We start from the raw sequence: 26,845 nt of genomic DNA, 5'->3' as shown, positions 1-26,845 counted from the left end.
GGCGATCCTTGCGGCCTTTCAGCAGCCCTGACCTTTTAGCCTGCTCCTTGGGCACCAAGCATAGCCACACACCTCTTCTTGTTAATTTGCCTGCCTCCCTCCTCTTGGATTTCTACCATTTCAGTGGTTGGTGTAGCAGTTCTGCTGAAGTCAGACACAGAAGATGTTTGTGGGGTTGATGACCTTTCAAAGTAATGTCAGGAGTTGCTCATGTTCTCTCTCAGCCAGAGGCATTAGAGTGACAAAAATTCCCCCTACTATTGCACATAATCCCCCCCCCTTCTGTTGTGTATTGGCGGCAGGGAGCTTTCAAACCACGAAGTGGATCCCATCATTGTGATTTATTTATTTATTTATTTGTAAGGATGCAAAACTCCACCTTCCGATTCAGGATGCCTGTCCCCCACCGCTTCCTTGAACACAATCCCATTCACATAAAGAACAAGTGCAGCTGATCAGCTTCTTCCCATCCCATTGACTGTGGCCTCCCTGAAAATGGGTGTGTGGAAGGAAGGAATTTTGAGGAAATGGGTACCCATGAATTAGCCCCTGATGACCCCATACTAATCTTGTCGCACCCACACAACAGCACGACCCACTCCTGACTGCATGTGCAGCCAGGAACACTGGAAGCATCTTCCTAGGGAGGTGGGCAATACTTGATGTTTGGGTGCAGCTGCCTGTGAAACCAAGGAAGACGGATTGTCCCACCTGACCCAGCAGCCCCACCCTCCTCCTTTTTTGGCTGTGGGAGAACAGGGGTGTGTCTCTGTCTTTCTGAAATGCCTCCTGCATCCAGACTGCTGGAGGACCAGTGTTAGAACAGTTCTGATCTGTGGTGACAGATTGGACAGTTTCTGAGGGAAAACCATGTAGCCCAACAAGTCTGGCACACTTGTGAAGATAGAGCCCCCCCCCCCCAATTCCAGGAACCACTACTGCATTTTTCTGCTCAGCAGCTGACGAGAGATACCTTTTTGAGGGAGGTCCTGTCTCATGTTGCTTTGCACAGTCTGTTTCTGTCCAGCCACATGTACCCTCAACATAGTTTTGTGTTGGTAATTGGTCTAGTGCAGTCTCACCTCCCCACACCTCTTTGCCTCTCTGGCCACTCCCAGGCTTTAATGGGGTTGCTCCAAACCAACCATTTTTTGTTTTGTTTATGGGAATGGATAAGAGCGGATAATGGAGGGAGAAGCATGAAGATCTCTTTAGTGAGATGTGGACTTCTGGAAGCATGAAATCCTCTGCTGCAAACAGCAACCACTTCCGCCTCTTTTTAAAGAGAACTCTCTTGCAGAAGTTTCTCCATCTTTTTGTTGCTGCTTTACCTGTTGACCTGGATCTGTAAATGCCTAAAAGAGCATCCTCCTAGGCACCTGAGGAGCGTGTGGGGAGATGACTTGCTGTGGGGGTGTCATTCCTGCTCTTACCATGGAATGCCCTTTTTGAGGGCAGCCTCTGTTTGTGCTCTGTGGGTGGTGCCTTAAAAGAGACCGAGTACGTTATGGAGTGTCAAACTCTTGTGCTCAAATTCCTTCCTTTTGTGCTAAGACTGTTGAGCCAATAAAAAAAGCTTGCATTCAGAAGCTGTGTAAATATTGCTTTGCTTTGTCCATGTGTTTATTCTCCATCACATCGCCCCCCCCCCCCCCAAATGCTGAGGTTGGCCCCAGAAGGGACACTCTGGTTTTGCTTTATCCTCTGCCTGGATAGGTGCTGAACAGGCTCTAATGGCCAAATATACCCCGCCCCAAGGCCTTGCCACCTGGACTTTGGGACCCCCTCCCACAAGGCCAAACCCCTCACCGGCCTTTAAACAAACTTCTGAACTGCATCCTGCCTGATGGGGCAAGCAAGCATTCACCTGGAAAGGGAGGGGAAAGAGTTTTAAGTGGGGGCCATCAGATACGTGGTTTCTGTTATTGCCTCTCTTCCCTTCGCTTTTAACTGCCTATGTCTGCAGGCCCAGTTGGCATCATTTCCTGTCATAGAATTTTGCTGCAAGCTGCCAGTTGCAAACCTTACTAGCCTGGCTCCAGCTGAGTAGCCTGTTCTCAGTGGCCAGCCAGATGCCCCAGTGAGAAGCCTACAAGCAGGACCCAGACACAAGAGTCCTCTCCCCTCCTGAGGTTTCCAGCAACTGGCATTCAGAAGAATGGCTGCCTTTGATCAGAGAGGCAGAGCTGAGCTGCCATGGCTAGCCTTATCTCCTGCATGAAATGGTCCAGTCCTCTTTTAAATCCATCCAAAGTCAGTGGCCATCACTGTGTCTTGCGGGAAGTTCAGTTCAACTATAATGCAGTGTGAAGGTGTTACTTCCTTTTGTCTGGCTTTCACCTTCCAGTATTCAGAGTGTGGTGTATCACCATCCCCTTTGATGGCTGAGAAGACTTCCTCCTTGTGAGTTTGAAATGGGGGCTCAGTACTTAACTAAAAGCTAGAGATAATCTCTTGATGGTGTTTCAGGACCAAGAGCCAAACGTTGATGAAAGTGTTTTGTTTCCCCAAATCACAGTTAACAAGTCCTGTGTTTGCTCTCAAATAGAAGCACTTTATTTGATAGAATTCTTTCATCAAGAAACAAATGGGTCAAACACCAGAACCTTTTTGTTGTCGGTTTTTTCTTTACACACTTTTGGGGGTTATGAGACAACACACACACATACATTAAGATGCTGTTGAAACCTACGCAAAATAATCCAGTGCCTAAAAACTCACACAGAAATCATTTCTTTTTTAATAATAAAAAAAGTGCTTGACATTATATGTTAAAATATAATTTGGCTTACTTTTTTAAAAAAATCTTTTTTTTGACACTTCAAGCATGAAGGGGCAGGGAGCGATGGAGTCAATATGCAGCAGGAAACTTTGAAAAATATTCAGCATTAAAACACAACTTTTCAGTAAATATGTTTCTTTTCTCTTTGTATATTTACAGATGTTAAGGGAGAGTAAGAGAGATGGGAGCAGAGGGCGGAGAAGGCTGATTTGTTTTCTTAGAGGCAAGGATCATAACTTTTCCTCTTCAATAGGATCATGAGACGGTCACAAGTTTTTGCAAACTAGATGCTTTATTAATCTGCTTCAGGTTAAATTTGGAGGCTCTGCCTCAGAGCTCTGTACGTGCTCCAGAGTGCCTTTTGAACACCTTAAGTGTGTCTGGAGCACCAATACACTCATTTCATTTTAGCAAAGTGTCTCAATCCTTTTCTGTGCAAAGCTGTTCTGGCTACTGAAGCCCATATTCTTTGGGGTTTCCAGGAGCCAGGGCCATTCTGGATCTGGGAGACATCTAAGGCCTGCATGTCTCTGCACATTTTTGTTTTGCTACATAAAAGAAAAAGTCACCAAGTGACCCACGTGGCGGCCTGCAGCATGGACCAGAAGTCTTGACATGGATGTACAGAAGACATAAGCACTTTTTGGAATGATTTTAAGAGCAGCCCCTTGCAAGTACATCACCCCCTGCCTTTGCAACTTGCTTTATGGATATGTTCTGAAATGAATCAAAGGGTGGATTAGTTGTCCCCTTTGAGAGCTATCTAATTTTTTAATATTTTTTTAAAAAATAAAGTGTCCCATCTACTTCTTTGTGTGCTCTGCTTCCATTTTTATCTCCAGATCACACACACACAATTTCTCTGGCAAGGTGTTGAGGCAGGAGATGTGGTAGTGATGCTACAGGTGCTAGCCAATAGGTGACCTCCCCCTAGGTGATGTTCCCTTACTTTAAAATGGTTGGTGCTGTATCAAACCTCAAATTTCCCAGTTGGATGGGGGGGGGGTTGGCACTTCATGGACAGGGTCATAGTGCTTACAAACTAGTGCTGCTGTCTGAAAAATCTTAACCCACATGGGTGCTCTCTTGACTTCCAATTCTGTGCCTAGGCAGGAGAAAAGTGCCTCTGTTAAATTCTTTCCTGAAATGTCCACCTAGTAGAACAGAGAGAGGACCCCTTAGTCAAAGGTGGCTCGACGTTTTCTTTTTCTACCTGTTTGGTTCTTAAGAGTAGCAAAGATTTGCCAAGAAGCTGCCAACTTTGTAGAAACTCAAGGAAACCATATTTTCACAGCCTAGTTATAAAGGCAGAAATGATTCTCCCCCCAGCTTGTGATGTAGCCACATGGACACAGCAATCATTTGGGCATTGTTGGTACAGGGTGACAATAATATACTGTCCACCTAACATATATCTATCTATATCTAATGTCTGTTTATTGAAAAGCAGACTTTCTCTTACATTAGTGGCACCATAAATTGGGAAGAAGATCCCTTCATCTTATTTACATGTTGGGACGATCAGGGATGTTACAGACTTTGCCAACAGAAATAGCTGCCGTGCTGTAAGTTTCATATCAACTTTGTCTTCCTGCAGATCTCGGGAAGGAGGAGCGTTCAGGATTCTTTAGTTGTGATTCCTGCAATGCAGGGAGTCGGACTAGATGACCCTTTGGGTGCCTTCCAACTCTACATTTTTTTAATTTCATGACTGAACAGCACGGCTTGGCTGCTTTTCAGGCTGCTGGCCTCTGGATAAATATATAATTGAAGCAGATGCTATGGCAGCTGAGATCTGTATTCTGCGTCCCTCCTGAACAGGAACGGTGGTGCTCAAGGGCATTCCTCACCCAGAAATTCAGCCTAGTGAACAGGGTTCCTTTTACTTTCTGCACTCTTTTTGCCTCCTGCTCCCCACTGATGACAGGTCTATCTCACTGTGAGGACAGTCCTGACTATCCCACAGTACTGGGCAGTTGACAATACTGGAAGTAAGAAAGGTTCTGGGTATCACTTAGTGTGGCCCGTCCTATACATTACTCCAGCACACACTTTCCGGTGGCTTTTGCCCCCATGCTATGACAATGTTCAAGCGGCCAGCTATGCACACACATGGACCACAAATGCAACTTTCCAACACACCAGCCCTTCCACTGCGATGAAAGGAGTAGACAAGAGCTTTATCCCCTTCAGACTTGCTTCATCCTTTCCACTTGTGATCCAATGCTGGGTGAACGCATACAACAGTTTGCCGGGGGTGGGTAACATTTGGCCCTTCGAATGTTGGCCTTCTCGTTGTCCTTGCTCATTGGCCATGCTGGGACTGGTGGGAGCTGGAGACCTAGGTCCTCTAGCCCTGCTCTTTCTTACATTGACTGGCAGTGGATCTCCAGGGTGTCAAACCGAAATCTTTCCCAGCCTTACCTGGAGACCCTGGGGATTGAGCTAGGACCATCCTGCATACAAAGCAGATGCCCTGCTACTGAGCCAAAGACCCTCCCCCATTTGGCAGGTGACCAGCTGTAATACAACCAACAATAGGTTGCTTTTGGAAATCAATCTGTCCCCTAATCTCAGTCTGAAACCTTCTCTTTGCGCTACCTGGAATGGGCCACACTTGTTTGTCTCAAACTGCCTCTATCGATGAGCACCACACCGCGGAAGTTCCAGCGCTGACGATCTTAACTTCAACGATCCATTCATATGTATGGCAGACACTCTGTAACAAGTGTGTGCATGTGGGTCTTTTAAATGAGAACTGGGCCAGGCTCTTTCAGTGTGATCTGTGATCCGTCACCCGCTGTCAAGATGCAGGTGTTTGGGAGACGAAGGCATGAGCTCAAAACCCAAAGTATTTTATCTTTCACGCAGCAAGAAAGCCACTTCCAGTCAGCCGCCCATGATGAAGGTGTGCTGTCCAGCGTGAACACAGATGAAACTACTGCTCAGTTAATCAACCCGGTCACATTGCCAAAAAGGGAATTGAAGACAGAACACCTACATTGCCAAAGTGCTGGGCTATGATGTTCCAGTACGGGTTGGGGTGGCAGGGAAGGATAAATCAAGAGTGCGATTTTGTTTCGACATGGTATAGGAATAAAAGCAGAATAAAGGCAAGAGCAGGCAGAGACAGCATGCAGAAGGGAAGAAAGGAAGGTCTTGAGATGCTAAGGACCAAATAAATTAAGAACAGCAGCAGAGAGTTTAAATCTGGGCACCTTAAAAAAAGGCAGGCAGGTGCAGGCAAGGCAGCAGGGGGCGAGCATGCGGGCCCAGAGGCAGTGGAAACGGAGGTCTGCAGAAAACTGGCTGGAAGCGTGCAGGGGGTGGGCGTTGGTTTTGGGCGCACAGGTAGGCAGGTGTTTTGCAAAGGGGTGCATGGTGAGGTTTCCAGTGTCAGCTGAGCAAGAGCACACTCCGTCCCCTCCCAGCAAGCATCTATTAGGGCTCTCCAGTAAATCCTTGACAGTGGGCAAAACCACAACGTGGACAAAATTTAAACTTGGGATGAAAGGAAATGGCCTACTCATTGCGGATGCAGTTGAGGGTGGGGAATGCAGTCCCTAAGGGCAAAAACTAAGGAAAGAGGCTAGACCTCAGGAAGGCCTTCAGAACAAGGGCTGACTTCTCTTGAACTCTGTGAAGATGCCAGGAAGTGTTCAGTCTCTCCACCCCCCCCAAAAGATATCTGAACAATTGGCACATACCAACTCAACCCATCTATTGCTTATTTGTTTCTTGGTGGGTGGGGGTTTCCCTTCACACATTACGTTCTTTCCTAGACGTATTTTCATGTACGCTTAATGAAACACAACACCTGGATACGACAAGTGAGCACAGCATAATGGGGGAAATAGTTGTCAGAACAATGCTGTGCTTGCTGCTGTGTGTCCTCAGTGCTCTGCAGTGTTAACATACAGGATTTGGCACTTATTTGCAGCAGCCTGGAGTTGGTTGCAGAACCAGGGTCACAACCCTGGACATATCAGCTAGAAGAAAAGCCCCACTAAACACAATGGGGCTTGCTTCCACTTAAACATCTACAGCAAGCATGGCTAGCTAGTGACCCATTGGATTTCCCTGGACTCCAACTCCCACCATCCTTGGCTGGGGCTGATGGGAGTTGGAGTATAACAGATATGTGGAGGACTACAGGTTCCTTGCTCCTGATCTAAGAACAGGCACCCTCCCTCCTCTCTCTTTCAACAGAGACATCCTTCCATACCCGATATGCACTAGGGAATGCTGCTGCTTAGATCAGGGATGGGGAGACATGTGACCTTCCAGATGCTGTTGGACTCCACCTCCCATCATTCCTATCGGCCACGGTGGCTGCAGGGACTGATGGGAGCTGGAGTCCAGCCACAATGTATCAGAATATGGGAAGGCACAAGTTCCCCCACCCTGTTCCCACATTGCCAATCTTAAGATTAGAGACAGAAGTGAGTGGCACTAAATATTATTTAAATAAGTTCTATTTAAAAAAAAATGAAAATACTATTATGTGGTATCTCTGCAGTCCTTTTCTCATAGGCACTTCGTAGACCTTCCAAACTTGCCCTAAGGAAGCACTTATTATTCCCATTCTGCAGAAGGCAGGCTGAGTCAGAGAAGGCAGCTAGCCTCAACGGCTCCCTCCTGAGTTCCTAGCTGAGGTCCGGTTATGAAGCAGTAATAGCATATGAAGCGCCTGCTGGGTCAGGCCCAAAGTCCAGCATCCTGTTCTTACAGGGCCCACCAGGGGCCATCTTGTTAGATCCTCCAGACTTAGGGTAAAGCCAGGCTGAAATGAATAGATCCAAGTTAGCCATGCTCATCAATTTCAATGTGTCTACTCTGAGCAGAGCAGATATTGGATACAACCCATAATGTTACTGATGGGTTTCAATTGAACTACTTCAGTGTTTAGGCCCGATTAAAATCAGCAATCTACTTGCCAAGCTCCCTAACCAGAACTGAATGCAAGACTTTTAAACTGGTTTTGATTCACTATTTAGCTCTGATAACTGCTGTCTAGAGCAGGCATGCTGGCAATCTTTGGTCCTCCAGATGTTGCTGAAAGATGACACAATGCCTATCAGGCCCCCAGCAAGCACTGTCAGTAGCTAGGGATGATGGGAATTGTAGTTCAACAAAATCCAAAGGTTTCCCCACACCTGGTTTAGAAGCCCTGCGTTTAAGTGGGTTTGCCTGTGTGTGGTTGCAAGGAAAGCAGAACCTTGGTGTTTTCTCAGCCTCGGTTTCTCATCTACAAAATGGGAACCAAGGCAGCTTGCCTTGCAAACCCCCTTTTAGAAACTATCAGCAACGGAGTCAGGATGGATGAGCAAAGATGGCACATAATGGCGGTCAGCTAGCCAAAGCAAATTGCTGTTGCCTCTACCAGAGGGCAACACGGACATGACGGAAGCTTTTTGGTTACGTCCTCCATTTAAATGAGACTCTGGTGGAACCTCCACATGGTGTAAGAGGAAGAGGAGGGATGGGTTAGTTTGATGCAGCAGGTGGCATGCTGGAGAGTTTTAGCAAGCAACTGGGTGATGATGTTGGGAGTCATGGAATGCACCCACTATTGGGGCAAGAGTTTTATTCCTCCCTCTGCAAATGATAGCTCCGTTTCAAGGGAGGGGAGCCTAACATGAGGGAGGGTTGTTGCTGTTGTTAAAAAAAAAGGGAGGGGAACCCACAAAAAAACCCTGGTGCAAACAGGGTGCTTAAAAAAAATCAGACCATTTGTTTCTCCTGTGCCCCTGCTCGCCCCGATGCTCTTGTTACCAGCAGCCAACACATTTAGGAATCTAAACAGAGAGAGAGAGAAAGAAAAGAGAGATTTCGTTAGATACACACAAGTTGGGAGAGGTTTGGGGGAAGGAGGTGTTCAAAAAGCAAAGACCCAGGGGCACTGTACCTTGAAGAGCTAAAGCAGAAATGGATTAAGAAAACAAAACAAATACATTATTATTATTATTATTATTATTATTGACTCCCCAGGGATCCTTTTTAGGAAGATTCTCATGAAGGCACAGACGTGCAGTCCTAACTCCCTTTCAGTTGATTATAAACTGGGCTTTATTTGCTGATGACATACTCTTATTTATTACAGAACCTCATATTATTATTCCAACACTGATGCAAATGATAGATCAGTAGTGGGGTAGAATAAATGGACGGGCGTAGCTGCAGGCAACGATCGCGCTATCTTTTGTCCTGGGTCACATCTACTAGCAACATTTACAGCGCTCTTCTACCACTTTAACAGCCATGGCTTTCCCCAAAGAATTCTGGGTGATTAAGAGTTGTAAAGAGACCCCTTACAGAGGTACAAGTCCCAGCTCCCTTAGAAAACTACAATTCTCAGGTTTTCTTTGGAGGAAAGCCATGACTGTCCAAGTGATATGCGTGCTTTAAGTATGGATGTGACCTTAGATTCCTCTTGATTTGCTGATTCTGGCACAATGCGTTACATCTGCAGAGGAGCCAGCCTCTCTGTGGGCAATTCTAAAAAGCCCTCTTGCACAATGAGTCAGATCATCGGTCCATCCAGTTCAGTGATGTCCGAAATGCTAGCTAGCAGCAACTCTAGGGTTCCAGGCAGGGGACATTTGTGACAAGAATCAGACTCTTAAACATCAACAGATCATTTTCTGGATGTGTGAAATGAAGACCCACCCCCCGAATAAAATGACTGTCTTAAAGCAAGCACTGAAGGGAAAATTATTCTGAATTCAAGAAGGTGGCATGCACAAATAACTTTTTTTTTTAAAAAAGCAAGCAATTCATGGTTTCTGCACCAGCAGATAGAAGCAAATGGAGAACTCTTAAGGCAGATGAAAAGCAACTTTTAAACGGAAGCAACTGTCAACTGTCTATGAACAGCTTTATGGAAGAACAAGCAGTGATGTGATCTAGCGTCATGCCATGGTCTCCAGCAGCTATGGGCAAAGTAAACAAATTATTTCTGTGGCCAGATAACGTAAAGAAAATCTCACGAGTCTGAGAAAAAACAAGGTTCTTTTTCTTTTATTGCTGGAAATGATAGCGAAATAATTAAGAGAAGGAACTCAATAGAATAATGATAATTATAATAAAAAAAACAGTTCTAGATTTAACAAACCTCAGAAGGTGGACTTTCCTACAATGCTGATTCTGAAGCAGGAAGTATGGAAAAACACAGAAAAGAAGGAAAGAAACTTCAACATCATAAACAGGTTTTTTTTATCTGTTTAAGTTACATCATATACACACTATGGCTCATCTACTTAATGGCCCTTGTTGCTTTTTACACAATTGCCATTGAGTTGCTCTCAGGAACATCTAAAAAAATAATTTGGCAAACATGAAAATAATCACTTTAAAAAAATCATCCTAGATTCGAAAGTGCATCGGCGTCCTTTAAACAGTGGGAGAGTCTGACTTGTTGGGAAAATGCCTGCAAACTGTGATGGTTGTACTACAAAGTCTCTGGGCTTCTCCCTGGGAAGATTGATCTACATTCCAGGAGACCCAAAGCGGACGGCGTTTCCTTGAGAAAAAACCTGCCCCAGTCAGGATAATACCTTGGGCAAAGATGCATTTCCAAATCTGTGTCTGCCTTGCAACAATAATACTGTACAGCAGGTGAGTGGGTTTGCACAAGACATAATCTGCAAGCAGACTGAGGGACCCTTCCCCTGGGATGAAAACAAACCCCCCACCCTCGCCCAAAAATGTTGAAGATGAGGCAATGCAACACTCTTCTCCAGCCAGTTCCACTTGCCTGCTTTATGGTGGGCTGGAAAAAAAGCCTCTTTGCAGTAGCTGGATCTCTTTTGCCCACTACCTGGCCATATAATGCTGCCCCACTGACAAGCAGATAGGGCTCAGACGGATGTCCCCTATTTAGATCAGCAAGTGTAATACTTCTTGGTTATTATGGCAAGAGGCCCAGGTGTCCATTTGGTGGTGGTGGGTGGGATACAGTATGGCACAATGATGCTTGATGCACGAGCACCTCTCTGGAGTTGACAAGTGTTAGCAGTGAGTCATGGGGCAAGGTGCCCTCCGTGGCAAAACCGGAGAACTTCCGCAGCCGGCTCGAGTGTTGGAGACAGCACCTGTGTGCTGTTCCAGCACTTCTGATCTCCAACAGACAAGGCTGCAAGCATCCTGCAAAATAATACAAAAGGTCTGCTCCCTCCCACAAAAACCTGATCTTGCACTAAATTGCAAATACCCGTTTGTTTTCCATGTTTTGTTCTGCTTCCAGCTAGGAACAACAGAGGGTTTAAAATGCCTATGTGGGACACACAAATGCCCTACCTGCTGGAAACCTCTCCTGCTGCTGACTATTTCCTCTGCAGTCTTAAGGGCTAGAAGCTAACGTCTGATTTCAAAACAGTGGAAGCTAAGGTGGCAGAGGAAGCTGTTGCCTGGTGCCCATTTCTGCAGGTGCACAGAGCCAAACTTACGGGGATTGGTGTGCGTTCAGGATCTTTGCCTTCAGGGACCTTCTTCCATTCGGTGAGTGTGTGTGAGGAACCCAATGACAGGTGGAATGCCACATGCCATAGAAGATGTGGGGCACACATCCCTTTCACACAGAGCACCAGCAAGGCTTTCCAGGCCTTGCCACCCCCTCTACCGAAAAGACAGGTTGGCGTTCTCTTACAAGCTGCAAGGGAAGATTGCTTAGCGGTGTGAGCAAGCTTGTCTTCCTGGGAGGCAGGAAAGTCTTACCATTTGGGAACTGCTGTAAAAGCTTCTGAGAAACCCCATGATTTTCCACAGCAACACAAAAATAAAATAAAATAATAAAATAAAATAACAACACACATCCGGGTCACCACGGTGTGCATTAAAGAAAGACACACATCTTTGTGTGTGTTGAACAATGAAAACAGCAACAACCCTGCGTTCAGACTTTATATTCACAATTCTGCTGCTAGGGCAGATCATTTTTCCATATCTCTGAGCTAAGTGCTCTTGTGGTGGGGTGAAAAGCAGCTCCCAGAGAAAGAGCCAGCGAAGCTCACGATTTTTCCTACCTTTGCTAGTGGTGAAGGGAAGGGGTCCAGCCCCTTGCCCCATCCCACCACCCCTCTGTCTAGCAGCAGCAATCTGCTTCTGCATTTCTCCTAAGACACCATTCCCTTGCTTTCAAATGCATCCCCCGTGCTCACAAGGGCTAGAAACTATGGCTCAAAAAAAGGAAAAAGTGAGATCCTCAGATGCTGCACACTTGAATGGCAGGATTGCAAGGTGAACAAAAGATGTATGACCTTGAATCTAAGGCTTCTCCCCCCAAAGCAAAAATTTTTTAGAAAAGAAAAAGGCTTAATAGGCCACATTTTGCTAGCTTAGATGAAGGCCTACAAGTTGTATGTCAATTGTGTCCAAGACGATACTATGAAATCAACAAACAAGTGTCACTTTCCTACTTGCAGAAGATATGAACGGAAATATTCATTAAGGCCGCAACCCTAATCATGCCTACTAGGGAGTAAGCCCCAATAAACAAACAATGATGCGTACTCTCAAGTAGAAGTGCAAGGGACTGTCTGCTATAATTAGCCGTGCATTCTGTGCCTTGAGGGAGCGAAACTCTGAGCGATTTCAACTCTTGTGTCAGGAAAGTTTTGAGGAGGGGGGGCATATCCCACTATTATCACCCATACTTTTTCTCTCTCTCTCCCCCCTCTCTCCCTGTGACACCCGCTCATCTGACCAAGCTTTCATAGTTCTTGGAGAAGCACAAGTCTGCTCCTTTCGGAATAGGGAGTAATGCACTTTCCTGGTGCAAAAAGGCTTTCGTCACAGCAGCGGAGGAAAAGCGCCCGCGGCAGCCCCTGCGGAAGCAAAGAAAGCGACCCAGGCAGGCGAGCTAAATGTAAGTCATTGCACCTTTGGCATTCTTTTCCAAAAAGACTTCGACGTAGGAGGTTGGGACATAACCTTCCTCGTCCTCGTTCCTCCGGATTCGCGTCCAGCCATCGCCTTTGTCCTCCTCGATGACGAACAGCGTTTCTCCTTCAGAGACTGAGATCGTCCCTTCGTTCTGACCTGAGAGACAGGGGATAAAAAAAAAAAGCAAAACCCCTGACAGATTAGGACTAGTGTTTCCCCGCGGATTTCTCTCTCTCTCTCTCTCTCTCTCTCTCTCTCTCTCTCTTTCTTTTCTTTAAAATGATAAAAGCACCCACAACATTTATTTATTTATCTACCATCTATTTCAATTCTATCCCACCTTTCCTTCCAAGGAGCTCAAGATGGCAAACGTGGTCCCCTCCCTCCTCATTTAATCCCCAAAACAGCCCTGTGAGGTGGGGCAGTGACTCACCCAAGGTCATCCAGCAAGCATCTGGAAGCCTTTTTGTAATGGCACATGTGTGACTTGGGGGCTGCTGTGTATGCGCCAAAGATCCTCAAATATAAAGGTATGGGTGGTGGTCCCTGGGTTCCCCCTCACGTCTGTTTGCACGTGCCATGGTGCGACCCCTTGGCCACATTCTGGAACTGCACCTGGCCACAGTGGGACCCCTTGGCCACAAACTGCACCTGGCCCTGAGGGATCTGGGACGTACCTTCAAAGGTATACAGAGCTTTGCACGTCCCGATCGTGGGAAGCGGTTCCTCATCGTCAAACTCATCGTCAAACTCCGGTGCCGGCACTTTCACCTCACTTTCCTGGCTCGGCTCCTCTGTGTAACTGCCATCTGGACTGCTCAACACAGGAAAAGAAACACAGCAACTATAGCGACAGGCTTAGAGGGCCAGGGAGGGAGGGAGGAGGCGACGCTGGTGTGCCAGCTTCATTATATAGCAGTCTCGGAAGTTGCCTTACACCAATAAGGATGGCGCAGGCCCATCCATCTCAGCATTGTTTGACACGGACTAGCAGTGGCTCTTCAGATTTCAGCCCAAAGTAATCCCCGGCCGTATCTGAAGATGCCAGGGACTGAACCTGGAACCTTCTGCATGCAAAGCAGTTGCACTACCGCTGAGCTACAGCGAGGCAAGATTCTAGTCCACATAGTTCAGAATAAAAGGTCAAATTGTACTGGAAGCTGCCTTGCACTTAGTGAGACTATTGATCCATCTGGCTCAGTGCTGCCTAACACTGATTGGCAGCAGTTCTCCATGGTTTCAGGAAAGAGTCTCTCCCCTGTTCTTCCTGGGGATCCTTCTGGGGATCAATGCTTCCAGGACCTTCTACATGCAAGGCTGCCGCCCTGTCATGTGTATGATCGACCTTTCCTAAATCGTATTTTGCAGGTACAGTGGTACCTCGGGTTACATACGCTTCAGGTTACAGACGCTTCAAGTTACAGACTCTGCTAACCCAGAAATAGTACCTTGGGTTAAGAACTTTGCTTCAGGATGAGAACAGAAATTGTGCTCCAGCGGTGTGGCAGCAGCAGGAGGCCCCATTAGCTAAAGTGGTGCTGCAGGTTAAGAACAGTTTCAGGTTAAGAACGGACCTCCAGAACGAATTAAGTTCTTAACCCGAGGTACCACTGTACATCATTTAGCAGAGCAGATAAAAGCAACACACAAAAATGTAATTCGCCTGGGAAAATCGCTTGCAAAAAGCACATATATTTGAATTTATTATTAATACGGTCACAGACCAGCGTCAACACACACAACATCACAGATCATAAAAAAAATATCAGAAATACAAAGGACAATATGGATATAACAAAGATTTAAATATAAAAATTAAAATTAATTGTTAGCGTGCCCCCTGTAAAAAAAACAAAAAACCATATACTGATTGAAATGGCATGCAACAATATGATTTATTAAGAAAAATCCCCAAGAAAATACCGATCCAATTTACAAAGAGCTTTTTTTCTTTTAAAAAAAGAAGAATCCAGAAATAGTTGAGGAATGAAAAACTCGGGAGGGCCGGTAATGACAGATTTATTTGTCCACCCATCCCTTGTATAAAAATTGGCCAAGAAGCTCTTGCACTCTGCTGCTGCATTCCCATCTAGAGCCAGAGGGGGGAGCTGTGTAGTGAGAACCAGCACTGGCTGAAACAGCAGTAGCAGAAGCCAGAGAGGGAAGGGAATTGTATTGCTTGGGCAACAGATTCAGGGCAGGGTGTATGGAGGGAGAAAAAGAGGCCCAGAGTTCTCCTCCAAGGGCCACTAGCTGCTGGGAAGTTTTCCTGGGAGCTGTGAGAGTGAGCCGCTGTGCTCAGGATCATGTCTGCTTGATAACTGGTGGAAGTATAGTTGTTGAAGGAAGCTGGCTTGATGCCGTGAACATGATACACATGAGTTAAGGCACATACAGGACTACTCTGTCCTACTAACCCATAAGAACATAAGGAGCGCCTGCTGGATCAGACCGCTGGCCTATCTAGCCAAGCACCCTGTTCTCACAGCAGCTGCTGACCAGGTGCCTGTGGGAAACCAGCAAGCAGGATTTGAGGACAAGAGCAGCACTCTCCCCTCCTGGGGTTCCAGCACCTGGTATCTGGAAGCAGGGGAGGCAGAACAGCAGAAGAGCCGGGCTGCACCAGGCCAGTGGCCCACCGAATCCAGCATCCTATTCTCACAGTGGCCAGCCAGATGCCACAAAGGGAAATCCAGAACCCGAGCGCAAGAGGACTCTTCCTTCCTATGCCTTCCAACTACTGGTATTCAGAAGCATCACTGGCTCCAACTGAGCAGGCAGAGCATAGCCATTGTGGCTAGCTGCCATTCTCCTCCAATAGGCTCTCTTACCTCTACTCTGGGAAGCCTAATTTGTGCATGAGAAATGGAGGGGCAGAAAGGAAGGGATGGTATGTCTTTCATAGTGAACTGGCAAGGCTGATTCATACCATCAGCTCAGTTTAGTGGTCTAGCTAGCCTAGTGGCCATTGGCTCTCTAAATGGACAGGCAGAGCCTCTACCCCAGTCTAGCTGTGTGGGAAATGGCAGAAATCGCATCTGGATTCTCCCTGCACATAAAAGCAAGCAATTGTTCATGAGATGAGTGTTTAGGTGTCTTTTGAGATTCGAGGGATGCGAGGGTAGTGTAGGTATGAATTCTTAGCACAGAAGTAACCTGAGAGGGTCTCGAGCAAAAATGGCAGCCCAAGGTTGCTGAACGGACACCGTGTAATACAGATACTGTACCTCTCACGATCCTGGGCGCAGTTGTTGACAGTCAAGGTGTTCTGAGGCTCATACATCCCGCTCTGGCGGCGTGCTGGCTCAGTACGTGCAGGCAACCGGCCTTCTACCTCAGCTAGCCAGCCCTGTGGTAGGAAAGGAGTGAAACTAAATCTCAGTCCACAAAGGGTTGGGGCCAGCTTAGCCTACATATTCCTAACACTCAGTTAAGGGTAAAATGTAAGTAATATAGTTACTTTATAAGGTAAGAAAAGAACATCGTGGAAGGGTGGATGGGAAGTCAACGGAGGTAAGAGATTTGTTCTGGTGGTTGTTTAAAAGAATTTGTAAAATTTGAAAAGTTAATATAAAAAATGTTTTGTTTTGTTTTTTAAAGAAAGCCTGATAGTTAAGATCTTCTTCTAACAGGGCAGGTCAGAGATTGAAGGGGGAAGTGGCCTTTTTGTTGGTAGCATCTAGGCTGGATTCTGACCTCACTCATGGGCCAGGTGGGTGGGACTGACAGCAAGCACTGCTTTGCCATTTGCAAGAGCAGTTTGGATACTTGTGAATGGACATTTTCCTTATGCAGACACCCCAAAGCTTTCCATTTGCAAATGCCTGTCTACAGGTGCAGTTTGAATCCAAGCACCAACTAGAAACAGGCAGCTTCAAACAGGCTTACTGACAGTGAACTGTTCCTAATAACACAGAAACAAAGCCTTATACTCAGACCACTTGTGCTTCTAGATCACTACTGTCCACATTGACTCTCCAGTGTTTCAGACAGATGCTCTAGCCACTGAGCTAGGGCCCTCTCTCCAGGGGAAATCCCTCTTCTTGGATCATGGTTCCCCACTGGGAATGGGAATGCAAGGGGTGGAAGAATGCCAGTCCCTAATGAGGCATTCCATTATGAGAGAGGAGGAAGCCTCTTCTTGGATCAGGGGTCTGGTCGCCCCTATACATTTGTTGGACCCCATCTCTCATCAGCCCCTGCAGCCAGCATGCCCAATGGTCCAGGGATGATGAGAGATGTAGTTCAGAAACATCCCGGGGTCACAGGTTTTCCCTTCACTGTCCTAAAGTATCATTGTTCCCTTTGCTGTCTTCAAATTAAAAGCTGTTTCCCATACCTCAAATTTCTGGGCTTCCAGACGCAGCTTCTCCAGGTTTTGGGCCAGCTCGGCCAGCTTGAGATCCACACTGGCTGCGTCTCCCATCTGCGGGTTCTTGATGTAGACGTCTTTCATTTTCGTTAAGGCATCTCTGCAAGGAACAAGGAAAGCATATGAGGGACTGGGAGGCTAGAGTGCGCCCCGCCCCTCAAAAAACAAAAATTTAAAGAGCATATCTGCGTGAAATCCAGGGTGATGTGGCGATTAAGAGTGTGTCAGACTAGGACCTGGAAGACCAGGGTTCAAATTCTGCGCCCACTTGGCCATGAAGCTCACTGGGTGACCTTGGGTCACAGTTACTGCCTCTCAGCCTAGCCCACCTCACAGGGTTGTTGTGGGGATTAAATGAGGAGGGAGAGAATCATGTAGGCCACCTTGAACTCCTTGGAGAAAAAGGTGGGATGGAAATGCAATAAAAATAGCATGTAAGTAAATAATTAAATTGCACACTCCCCCACTACCAAAAGCTGGGATCATGAGGTGTTGCGAGATCCAGTCTGCTCAAGATATGCCCCCAAAGATACATCTTCGCTAGCAGGTAGTTTCCTATCTTATATTCCTCTTCACAACAGGTGCTCTGATCACTGAATTATGGCCCTTTCTCTTAAAAATAAAGATAGATGCTAGTCCTCATGGTTCTGAATAAAAGGCTCAAAGAAACAGGAACACAGGAAGTTGACTTATACCGATTCAGGTAGGTAGCCGTGTTGGTCTGACGCAGTCGAAATATATATATAAAAAATAAAAAAATTGTCCAGTAGCACCTTAGAGACCAACTAAGTTTGTTCTGGGTATAAGCTTTCATGTGCATGGTGTACGTGGATGGTGCATGGTGTACATGGTATCTGAAGAAGTGTGCATGCACACAAAAGCTTATACCAAGAACAAACTTAGTTGTTCTCTAAGGTGCTACTGGACATTTTTAATTTTTTTATATATATTTTGACTTATACCATTGGTGGTCTATCCAGCTCAGCATTGTCTACACTGACTGGTAGCTGAGGCTCTCCAAGTTTTCATGAAGGGGACATTCCCAGGCATACCTGGAGATGCCGCTGGAGATTTAACCCAGGATCTTCTGAATGCAAAGCAGAATCAGAGATGCATTTGGCTGGTCCCTTTCCTTCAACAACCTAGTGAGGTAGGTTAGGGCAAATGATAGTGACTGGCCTGGCTTTCTGGCACCTTTCTGAAATCTCCCAGCTTGCTCGGGGGCAGAAATCCTGCTTGCACATTTCTACAGAGTGTGTGCTAGTGACCAGGGTGCAGGATGGGCATCTGAAGAAGGGAAGTTCCTGGAACAGAAGACCAAGCTGCCCAGACAGCCACGGCCCTGCCAGATGCCTCTTGCTTGCCAAGTGAACCACTCCAGGGCTGAAACTGTTTTATTCCCCTGCTCTGGGGTCCAAGAAATGGGAGATTCAAGGACAGTCCTCTGCACTTTGTCCTGGGACCTCCTGATTGTAAACCAAGTGCCACTGAGCCACAAGTTCTTCTTTCCGTGTTCCTGCCAAACATACCTTTGATCCATTTCCTTTTGGATGTCCCTGTTCAGCTCGTCCACCTTTTGCTGCAGCTTCTTTCTTCTTTGCTCAGGGGGCAGATTGCTGAAGTCCTCTGGTCCGCCACCCTAGACATGCCAGAGTAGCAGTCAAAGAGGAGGGAGCAAGGTGGGATTGGGGGAGAGGGAGAAAGAGGTCTGTAAATTTTGGCCCATCAAGGTATATCCCAGTTTTTGGAGACCCAGAGGGTCCTCACTAGTCTAAGGGGTGAAGGACAGCCCCTCGCAAGGGTTTCGTCAAGGATGGAAGTCATCAGGCACGTTCTTGCTATAGCCTAGCCTGAAATTGATTTAAATGGTGGTTCTGTTTAGGGCAAGAAAACAGAAACCCTCTCATGATGAGGCGCTGCTCTAGTTTGGCATCAGAACAACAGCCCACTTAGCCCTGCCACTGGCTGGAGGCAGACAATTGTTGTTGTTTCTTTCAGAGAACGAAGGCGGTGTGACAGGGGCATTGTTCCCCACGGTGCACGCGAAGGGTGAGGAATCTCTGGTGTGTGGGCCAAATCTCTGGCCCTATGGTCGTCTCCAACTGGCCCACGGGACTCCTTGCAGGCCATGCCTCTCACTGCCCCTTTGCCACCCCATTTTCCAGTACTTCTGCTGGACTGGAGCAGGCCCCTGACCTGTAGGAATGCCTTTTGGGGGTGTGTGAGGGGGTGATAACACCTCTTGATTTTACATACTTGCTTTTGCCTTCCTCAGCCTGGCAGCCTCTGGATGTTTTGGATTATAACTCCCAGTTCGTTTGGATGTACTTTTATTTAGATGTAAATAATCCACCAGCTCCTTTTCGACTAATTTGCCTGTCTATCCAGAGATAATCCAGGACAATATAGTTTTAAAAGATTTTTGTTCCTTCTTTTTTTGGAGGGTGCCTACGGAGACACTAGGGGATTCCCCTGAGCCACCTGAAGGCCTGTTTTGGCTCCCGTCCTGTCATCCCTCACCACTTGAGTTTGCTATTAAAAGGACAGAGAGAAAGAAAATAATAATAATACTAGAGAGAGTAATCTGGAGAGACTAATCAGCTTCTTGAGAGGCACTCAGCAGTGGGTGCCTCTTCTGAGGTGATGCCATCGATGGCAGACGCATGGACCAGGGAAGCATGCTTTGCATCAGAACTATTGGTTCATATCCTATTTTAGTTCTACTCAGAGTAAACCCACTGAAATTAATAAACACGGCAAACTCGGCTCCATTCATTTTAGTGGGTCTGCTCTAAGTGATGCATAGCTGGCAATACTCCATCAGTTTCATTCATAAGCAAATTTAATTGCTTAATTGCTTAATCATACCAGTTTCAGTTGAGACAAATTTATTGGCAACTAAAGCTCATGGGATTAATCCACTAAGATGCCTTTATTCCAATTAATATTATTAAATGACCAGACTCTGGCCAAGCTGAAAAGGTCGTGAACAAGGTTAAAACCAGGGCATAAAATCCAATGAACAACCTCATAAATAGTTTGGTGATCAAAACCTTTGTATTCCCCAAGCTTATGGGTTCTCCAGCACCATATCTTGAAGCAAACCCCACCCTTTGTTATCTGATTCAGGATTTCAGATTAATATCTGTAAGAAACTTCATTCCACTATCACTACTAGTTTTGAAATTAAATGGCGTTAACGTTTTTAGTTGGGATCGATGGGGGTTTGATTACAAGGCGTTAGTTGTTCTGAGGTACGATTGTGTAAAGGCTGAAAAACGTAGTTTGCCACTGACCAATGAATATCAACACCCAGACATGGAAATGCTTTGTGGCCAGTCACTGGAATTATCAGAGCAGTGGTTGAAGCTGATCTCAGTGAAGAACAGACAAGGATCCCAAAAAATTCAGTATCAGGGCTGGCTGACCATTCCCCACACAATGGCCTGGGGGCTAGAAATACACGTTGGGATCAGGATCCATATGTGCTGCGTGTTCTTGAATCTAGACCAGTGGTTCCCGAGGTGTGCAGTACTGCCCCTGGTTGGGGGAACAGTGGGATTATCTAGTGAATGTGAAGAGGCAAAGGGGCAGAAGGGGCAGCTGGAGCTGGTGATTTAAGACTCCTGCTAAGCGACTTGCAACCAAACATTGGGAAACTGGTATCACTTCATCAAGCCCACCCATCGTCTTAAGAATTTACTGAAAAGTGAAATACCTTAATTAAGTGTTGTACCTAAGACCCTTGCTAAATGATTACCAGACTTTGAAAAGCTGGTATCATTGAAAAAAGTTCATCTGCTGTGTTGAATTAATTAAACCAAACAGTTTTAACTGGATTTTGAATAAATGTGCAATTAATTATTATTGTATGTTGTGCGAACCACTGTTCTGAATAATGCTTTTTATAGGGCAGGGGGGATGGGAATGAGGGCATGGAACCAAAGGAGGAGGGATGAAAAAGTTTGGGATCCATTGATCTAGACTTTCCACCTTAGGATCTTTTGGCTTGACATAGAAAGTGTGAGATCTCTCTCTTTCACTCACACACACACACACACACACACACACACACACTACACCATTTGAATTATCTGGGTTCTTGTCTGTAATTTACTGAAGCACCAACACGTTCTTTTTTTTACTTTGACTGATACCAAATATCTTTGCAACCAAGGATAAATGAATATTTCATGCATTATATCAGATGCAGCAACAGATCAAAGCAGGAATCATCTTTACTTCATTTGATTTTATCATAGATAAATAATTATAATGCTATGTGATTGCTTGTTACACTGAAAATCATTCTATTTTGATAACCTAATGAAAAGTTTTTTTTTAAATCCTACTACATTTTTACAACCTCAGATTGTATTTTTTAAAACCGCACACCTAATAATTAAAGTACTAAACTACTAAAATTAAAGAGTTATTATTTTTTAGCAGCTCAGTATAAGCATTAAAACCGGATCACCTCCATTAGATTCCAGACCTGCATATTCAGAGTTATCTGATAAAATATCAAAGCAAAACAACAACAAAAACACACACAGAAAAGAAACAGAAAATCTGAGTTAATTTCAGGGGCGCTCGCTCAAGATGGGCTGCAATTGACGCGGACAAAAAATTGTGATTGCAAAACACAGACGCGAAAGAACATTTGCTGCGGTTGTGCTTACCAGCTTGAGAGAAAGCTTCATGTAAGAACGGAGAAGTAGAGGAGGAGAAAGAGAAAGAGGGGGAAAAAACACAAAGGTATATCAGAAGGAGTGGAACTTTGACCTGTTCCAACGTTATAATCAAATGATGCACGTCTATACACACAGTCACACACACTCCTCACACGGCTTGTGAAAATGGGACACTGCGTTTGTCGCACATCTGTGCAAAAGTTCACGAGAGCTGGGTAAGAAATGTTACCAACGGCCTGCTGTTTTGTCTGCAGGCTCGGATAAGTAATTTTTATTTTTTATTTTTTAAGTGCTTGACTTTTGGCTGTATACAGTGAAAAAGTGACTACATATTGCTTTTAGCTGTTTTGCTGAGAACAAGGGAAACATCTATTGCCCATTTCTAAAAGTGTTTGCCTCTTATTCTGGAGTGGATTGCTAAGCAATTCCTGCATTGGAGAGTTGGACTAGATGACACTTGAGGTCCCTTCCAATTCTATGATTCTAAATGCATTATCAGAGGGTGGAGTGGGAGCACAGGGAAGTGTCTCAAGTAAGGATGGACAAATTGGTGAATTTTAGGGTATCTTTGTTTCTCGTTTTTCCAAACTTAAGTTCAATGCTCCACAATTCTAGACCCATTTGCAATTTTTAAAAAATGTCCTCGAGAAAATTAGTCTGCAAATTTCTCCCAATATATGGTTTTGGGAAAGCAAACTCCCCTAATATACACCTTTTCAAGGGGCAGCTCTTCCTAACATGATGCATTTTTTAATGTTTCTGCTTCTACAGTTATTAGAGGAGGGCCGTAGTTCAGCGGAAGAGCAGCTGCCTGACATGCAGAAGGTCCCAGGTTTAATTTCTGGAACTTGCAGGTAGACAGATCAATGGTCTGGCTCTGGGTAAGGCAGCTTCCTATGTTCCTGTTTAAATCAGCCCTTAATTCAGAACGACGAGGACTAGAATCTTGTTTCCTTTTAGGTGAACCACTGTTGTGCATGCTTTGCATGTAGAAGGTCCCAGATTCAATCCCTTGACACCTGCAGTTAAAAGGATCAGCTAGGATAGAAACCTGCCTTAAACTTGGTCAGACCATCGGTCCATTTAGCTCAATATCGTCTACACTGACCAGTAGTGACTCCCTTGGTTTTCAGACAGGAGCCTCTCCAAGATTTACCTGGAGATGCTGGGGACCGAACCTGGGACCTTCTGCATGCAAAGCATGTACTCTACCACTGCACAACAGTGGCTCCCCTAAAACGAAGTAAGATTCTAGTCCTCACCGAGCTACGGCCCTGTCCCTCAAAACTATAGATACAGAAGCATGCGGCAGGCTTAGAGAGAGGACAAATCCACCAGTCCAGGAATTAGAACCTGGGTGGATCATGAAAGGACCATCAAATTGATTCGAAACACACAAAAGAACCAATCCCACCCCCCCGAAATCATGGGGAGGCAATGCCATTTTGATGGGCCTGTGCTGGAAACAATCCAGGGCCCTCTTTGCAGAAGCAGGGAGTGTCACGATCCCAACCCACCTGCTTGCTTCCTCCCTCTACTCCACCCCTGCCCCATAAAATTTTGGCAGACCTTTTAACACCCCACCCACCCAGCCAGAATGCTAGCATCCCTGTGAACTTCAGCAGAGCCACATATGACACAAGTCGAGAGGATTTCGTACATATTTTACAGACGGCAGTGGCGGTAACGAGAGAGGGGAGAAAACCGGCTTGCCTACAAAAAAAGCAGTCTACGTCAGATATAAGGCACAGGGATGCCAACATTACGTGCGCCAACGGAAGAACGAGTTTCTAGAGGCAAGACTACCACAAGGCCAGACAATGGCCAGCCAACCAAACACTATCTATCATTTTGCTGTAAATCCAGCAAATGGGAAGCCACACAGCACAGAGCATGCCTATAGCTTTTTAAGGGACGGGAGGGATCAAGGTGAGGAGCTTTTTGACTGGGTCTCTTTCTAGATACTACAGCAACCAAGCGCCTAATGGAAAGCTCACCCAAGCCTTGTCAAATGGCCACAGAAGCAGCATGATTCGCTAACTGGTGAAAACGTGCGTCTCCCCCCTCCCTAAATGGGCAGCGAGGTAAACATATTAAGCCTCAAATGGCTCAGGGGGATGTTTTTTGTTTTCTGATCTTCTGAATCTATGGCATGTTTTAAAAACCAAAACTAGATTGCATAGAGCTTTTAAATGTTCCCCACACATTATCTTGTTGTAAATCTTTATGAAAACTCTGAAAGGGAATGGAGAATGATTATGCCCATATCACAGATGGGAAAATTGATGCTAAAGAGAGAGCGGCTTACAAATTTTAATCTGTTTCTAGTCTTCTGTTATTTTAACTTTTCGAAAGACTTACAATTATGGTTGTCAATTTTTCTTAGTGATAATTTTATTGTTTTATCCTTTTTTTTTAGAAAACAACAACAATCAAGCGGTATATAGATTTTATGAAATAAAGAAATAATAAGCTCTCTGTGAGATTTGACCAAGGGGTCTTTCAGATTTGGAAGTCAGTGTCTTAGCTGTTATGATTCCCCAATTCCCAGGTTAAAACTGTCTACATGTCAGGGTTCAATACAGTGTAGACCAGTGTTCTTTGAACTGAGGCTCTTAGTTGCTGGACCCCCATCATCCCTAGCCATTGGGCTAAGGTAGCGGTGGATGATGGAAGAGTAGTCTTACAACTTCTGGGAGTCCAAGTTCAAAGGACACTGATCTGGACAGAGCAGTGACTTCTGAAATACATTGCAGAACGTTGTGATTCCTTGAAAGATCGATAGGAACCCACTGCTTAGACCAGAGATGAAGAATTTGGGACCCTTCAGATGTTGGACTACAACTCCCATCATCCCTAACCATTGGTCACAGTGACTGGAGCTGCAGGGAGTTGGAGTCCAACAACATCTGGAATAGAATAGAGAATATAATACTGGATCTTCAGAGTTCTGGGTTCAGATCACCAACCAGTCTAGACTTTCGCCCTGAGGCAAAAAAGCTACTAACTCCTTGTTTCAGGTGATCCCTGTTTATAAAATAGGCACAATGGTGGTCTACCTACAATGTCGTGAAAAGAAGATCAGAAAAGGCAAGCTTATGTATCCTTCAAATCAAACAACATATATAGTATTTGGGCTGAGTATAGGCCACCCCAATCTGGCTTGTATAAAACCTGAGTGTGGCCTATAATCACACTCCCATCAGTAAAGAAGATGAGATTTAAGAGATCTCATTTTAAGGATGCAGCTTATATGGAGTGGGGGGCAGCTTATATTCGGACCAATATGGCATGTAGTAATTTCTGAGGCCTTGTTAAAAGGCTGCGCTATAGAAGTAACATGTGTCAATTTCATCTGTTCCTAATTTTCTGCTGCATTGGGTGGGCTTTGTTAATTAATCAGTTAAGCATACGTCCTTCCTTTCAACTCTGCCTTTCGACCAGTAGGCCCTACAACATTATTTAGGATGTCATTAAAAGAAACACCTTGAGATATTCACTCAGCCAATTTTGGAGACTCTGGAGCACAGGGAAGCTGATGAGGTGGTGATTACTAGTTAATTACATTTCTAGGAAATGTAAAAAAAGAACAGAAGAGGGGGAAAGGAGTCAATCTTTTTCAGGCGCGCATCCTGGGGATGATTCTAAGGTAGCCATTTGCGGTGAGCAGATGGAAGAAGCCTAAGAGCCACAAGCGTCAATAACACACAAGAGCGCATGAAAAAGCCAGCAAGTTCTATGTGTTATTGGATAAGTCACAAACGATGACTCTCACTTACAACGGGCAAAACAGGCCTTACCCCGTCCCCCCCCAACTCCAAGTCTCTGGTTTTGCCAATGCAACAGTTCCTTTTGAGAGCCTCGGACAAATCTCTCTGAACCCTTTCCAAGTTTAATGTGTAGCTCAAAGAAATGAGGCCCACTGATATAATAATAATAATAACAACAATACAGAATGTTCTTAGCTTTATAAGGCTTGTCCTTATCCTCCTGTGAAGCATCTCCAGTTGCAAATATACAGTATTGGCAGTTTGCAACAGGAAGCCACAAGGACCTCCCAACCACGCTGGAACCCTCTTCATTGTCACAACTTGTTTTTTTTTGGGGGGGGGGAGTTTGTCAGTTTGGATGGTATCTGTGGGTCCCTTCCAGGCCTGCGATTCCATATCCAGCAAGGTTTAGAACCTAGCAGAAGAAGCTGATGAAGTGGCCGGATTAATTTGTTTGTAATAATCTTTGTAAGTTGCTTTTAAACTGATTTAAAATGTTGTTTTATTTGTTGTAATCCACCCTGGGACCTTAGGGTCAGGGGAGGGTAATAAATTACTAATAGTAGTGTTAATAATAATGGCCTTAGTTGATTAGTACTGCCATGTACATGTCCAAAGATGCTGTCCCAGACTGACACCCACCAATAACAAGAAAGTTGCTTTCTCTAGGGGCAATCTTCTTTAGAACAGTATTTTAAAACTTTAGGTCAAGGTTAATTTTTTTAAAAAATAATAATGACATGGATATGTTGTCTTTTAATGGAATCAACCCAAGGCATGCCTACTCAGAAATAAACAAGGAAGGAAGGAAAGATATGCTACCTTCCACTTGCCAAACTAAAATTAAAGACTAATTGGGTAGGAATTAAAAAAAAAATGTAAAAGGCTTCAAAACGTTATAGGATATTGAAGTAGAATTTTAATCCAAAGTAAAAAAAAGAAAGAAAATGCAATCAAAATGGATAAAATTACAAAGATAATACTGTCCAGTGTTGGAGCATTCACAATGCTTCTGAATGCCAATTGCTGGAAACTGCAGGAGGTGGGAGTTGCTGTTATGCCTGGGTCCTGCTTGTAGGTTTTCCTTTGGGACACCCGGTTGGCCACTGTGATGCTGGTCTAGTAGGCCGTTGGCTTGAACCAGCTGCAGGGCTGCTCTTATGTTCTACTTCCACTGCTGGAGGCAGGATTTTTCAAAATACCCATTTGCTGGGAATCGCGGCCGAGGAGAGTGTTGCTGCTGCTATGAGGTCCTGCTTGTGGGCTTCCCACTGGGGAATCTCATTGATTTATCTATTCAGGTCAAAGCCTGACCAAAATCCTTACAGAGCTTACAGATAACAAC

General features: G+C 45.3%; 2 protein-coding genes across 19 annotated transcripts in view; one reads left to right on the top strand and one right to left on the bottom strand.

Moving 5' to 3' along the window:
• USP20 (ubiquitin specific peptidase 20) overlaps positions 1 to 3,588 on the top strand; it is a 39,131-nt gene extending 35,543 nt beyond the window's left edge. Inside the window, exon 25 of one of the 2 annotated variants that reach the window (XM_053374107.1) lies at positions 2,942 to 3,588. The gene's annotated coding sequence lies outside the window, so the exon portion shown is untranslated. Of the gene's footprint in view, positions 1 to 1,177; positions 1,605 to 2,941 lie in introns of those variants that run through there. The other variant, XM_053374109.1, reaches the window with a different exon arrangement.
• A 3,908-nt stretch (positions 3,589 to 7,496) lies between these two features.
• The window catches only part of FNBP1 (formin binding protein 1), a 114,631-nt gene continuing 95,282 nt past the window's right edge, over positions 7,497 to 26,845 (bottom strand). For 3 of the 17 annotated variants that reach the window (XM_053374111.1, XM_053374116.1, XM_053374124.1), the window contains 7 exons: positions 21,719 to 21,733; positions 21,514 to 21,549; positions 18,566 to 18,675; positions 17,004 to 17,136; positions 15,892 to 16,013; positions 13,342 to 13,481; positions 9,777 to 12,820 (listed from right to left, as the gene is read on the bottom strand). In XM_053374111.1, the coding sequence (XP_053230086.1) occupies positions 12,642 to 12,820; positions 13,342 to 13,481; positions 15,892 to 16,013; positions 17,004 to 17,136; positions 18,566 to 18,675; positions 21,514 to 21,549; positions 21,719 to 21,733 (735 nt within the window). In that variant the 3' untranslated portion in view covers positions 9,777 to 12,641. Of the gene's footprint in view, positions 8,581 to 9,776; positions 12,821 to 13,341; positions 13,482 to 15,891; positions 16,014 to 17,003; positions 17,137 to 18,565; positions 18,676 to 21,513; positions 21,550 to 21,718; positions 21,734 to 26,845 lie in introns of those variants that run through there. The other 14 variants (XM_053374118.1, XM_053374122.1, XM_053374127.1 and 11 more) reach the window with 9 other exon arrangements.

This window comes from Podarcis raffonei, chromosome Z (assembly GCF_027172205.1).
Source record: "Podarcis raffonei isolate rPodRaf1 chromosome Z, rPodRaf1.pri, whole genome shotgun sequence".
Lineage (NCBI taxonomy): Eukaryota > Metazoa > Chordata > Lepidosauria > Squamata > Lacertidae > Podarcis > Podarcis raffonei.
This window is presented reverse-complemented; position numbering and strand designations above follow the sequence as displayed.